The 2,741-nt window shown below is 49.4% G+C and overlaps 1 protein-coding gene across 1 annotated transcript; it reads right to left on the reverse strand.

The window, feature by feature from the left end:
* Window positions 1-1,605: 1,605 nt before the first annotated feature.
* On the reverse strand, window positions 1,606-2,310 carry LOC145954633 (uncharacterized). The gene has a single exon (XM_083069320.1). The coding sequence runs from the start codon at window positions 2,308-2,310 to the stop codon at window positions 1,606-1,608; it is 705 nt and encodes a 234-aa protein (XP_082925446.1).
* Between the last annotated feature and the right edge of the window lie 431 nt (window positions 2,311-2,741).

A 2,741-nucleotide genomic window follows, 5' to 3' on the forward strand; every position in this document is an offset into this window, starting at 1 on the left:
TACTTGGAGAGTTTAACTCCATTTAACCTCCCTAGTTGATACATTCATTTTGTATTTTTTCAGTAGAGAAAAAGGGGTGACATTTAGCAATGCTTGAGGGTGTGACTAGTAATTGGGCCAGAACTGGGCCTAGGCAAAATTTTGCATATTAGACTCATTTTTCTCCTAATTTTTCATAGAATTGATTTAGCTAGGTCTCATCATCATATGATGAACCTAACTAAACCAAATCAAAGAATTTCAAAATAAATCATGGAGCATTTTGGAGTCTTGGCCGCCTAGCTCTCACTTGTGTTCTTGGCCAAATTCTAGCTTCTGCTACAAGCTTTGAAGCTTGCCTTCCAAGCTTCTAAACCTTAGTAGGTTTGGCTGACCTTACCATGGTTCTTAAGTGAACCATGGTCAAGGTTAGCTTCTCCTACAAGTTTTAGAAACCATGGATGGTTAGCTACATCTTACCATGGTTCCTAGTGAACCATGGTTAAGGTTAGCTTACACTAGAAGCTACCTCTCCCTATATATTTGTTTTCTCTACTCTTGTAATCACTTTTGGACATTTATGAGAATTAGAAATCAGATTTCTCTCTCATTTTCAAGAGTCAATTTCGTGAGAAACCTCCTCCTAGGTTCTCTCTCAAGGTTCCTTCTCCTAGAAGCTTGGTTTCTCAAGCTTCTTCACTTCTTCAAGAGGTAACCGAACCTCCTCAAGGTGTTTCTCCTCCATTGAAGCTTCTTCAAAGGAAAATTCCAAGGTCAAAACGTGATAACCTCATGGAGCATTTTCGGTCCTTGCATGGAAGCTTGGATGAACAACAATCTTCACCAAGTAGTTCCATCAAGAGTGCTCGGCTTGAGCGTGTTCAGCCGAAGCGTGCTCGGCCTCGGAGTCGGATCATGCGATTTGATATGCGATGTATTTGATCCGCGAGAGTGCTCGGCTTGAGCGTGTTCGGCCGAAGCATGCTCGGCCTCGGAGTCGGATCATGCAATTTGATATGCGATGTATTTGATCCGCGAGAGTGCTTGGCTTGAGCGTGCTCGGCCTCGGAGTCGGATCATGCGATTTGATGCGCGAAGTGTGTTGGAGCACGCGAGAGTGCTCGTCTTGAGAGTGTTCGGCCGAAGCGTGCTCGGCCTCGGCGCGTGTCGTAGTGCTCGGCCTAGGTACATCCTTAGCCGAGGAGGGTACTCGGGAGGGAAACCTGTCGGGCTCGAGCGCACTTTTTGAGTGATCGGCCGAGTATTGCTCGACATCGGCATATGTGCGTAATGCTCGGCCTAGGTACATCCTTAGCCGAGGAGGGTACTCGGAAGGGAAACCTGTCGGGCTCGAGCGCACTTTTTGAGTGATCGACCGAGGATTGCTTGGCGTCGGCGTATGTGCGTAATGCTCGGCCTAGGTACATCCTTAGCCGAGGAGGTTACTCGGGAGGGAAACCTGTCGAGCTCGAGCGCAGTTTTTGAGTGAGTGATCAGCCGAGGATTGCTCGGCGTCGGTGTGTGCGTTATTCGAGATTGGACCTGCATGACCGCGACCTAAACGTATATATATATATATATATATATATATATATATATTAAAATAAGGAACGACATGACAAATATTTAAAAATGTCTTGTATACATTGTGTAACGTGGTCCTCTCGGGGGATGAGCATTTGAGGGCTCGGCATTCGCCTTTCTCATCGGGTCTCGACCCGGTTCTTTTCGTCCATATCCCTCCTCGGCTCTGGCCTGATTTCTAGTCACCGCCAATTCTTCCATTTGCATGTACTTCTCGGCTCGGCGTCGGAGATCGTTCATATCACCGGACGGTTTCTTACACAAGCTATTCACAAATGGCCCCGGCCTGAGGGCAGTGCTCAGCCGATCCATTACCATGGCTGGGTTAAGGTCGCCGATCTCCATGGCGATCTTGTTGAATCGGTCCATGAAGCTTCTCAAACTTTCCTTCTTCTCCTGACGAACCCCCGCCAATGCTAGTGAGGTCGTCTTGTACGGTTTGCTCATCGCGAACTGAAGAGAGAATTGGGACGACAGCTCGCTAAACGAGTCAATGGAAGCGCTCGGCAATCGCGTGAACCAGCTCAGAGCCCTCCCTTTCAACGATGTGGGGAATATCCGGCACAAGGCCGAGTCATCTTGAGTAGAGAGGGTCGCTTGTGTCAGGAAAACGTTCAAGTGCTCCTCGGGGTCGGTGGACCCGTCATAGTTCTCGATCGGCATGCTCTTCCAATGGTCTAACAGGGTTGCCTCCATTATCCTTCGGGAGAAGGGGTGTCTCAACCAGTGGGTGGTGGTGTCGATCATGCCACCAATCAAAGAAGTAACCGGTGTTCGGGTTACATGGTCGGTGGGGGCATGATAGGCCGACTCCTCTGGGAGTGTGGGAGTTGACGGCACGTAGGTTTGGTTCAGACTTCAGAGCTCGGCGTTTTGTCGGTGCAGTTCGGCCAACTCCCTGGCATCGGCTTCTCTCTGTCTTCAGAAGGCTGCCATTTCCTCACGCAATGCGCGCAAGTCATCATGGAGGTCGGGCTGGGCTCCGTCGGCGTTTGGCCGGACCTCTTGTATCACAGGCTCCGGTTGTGTCTGAGGCATTCCGTATAGGTATCGTTTTTGGCCGGTCATGACGGGATTGTTCTCGAGGTTGGGGATCGGTTGAGTCGATGTCGATGGTCCTTTGCGTGTTACTACCATATCTCGGTCTCAGTTGTAGAGTTAAAAGGGGCTGAAAACGT

The sequence above is a fragment of the Cajanus cajan genome, chromosome 2 (assembly GCF_000230855.2).
Source record: "Cajanus cajan strain Asha chromosome 2, NIPB_CcT2T_4, whole genome shotgun sequence".
In the NCBI taxonomy this organism is placed as follows: Eukaryota; Viridiplantae; Streptophyta; class Magnoliopsida; order Fabales; family Fabaceae; genus Cajanus; species Cajanus cajan.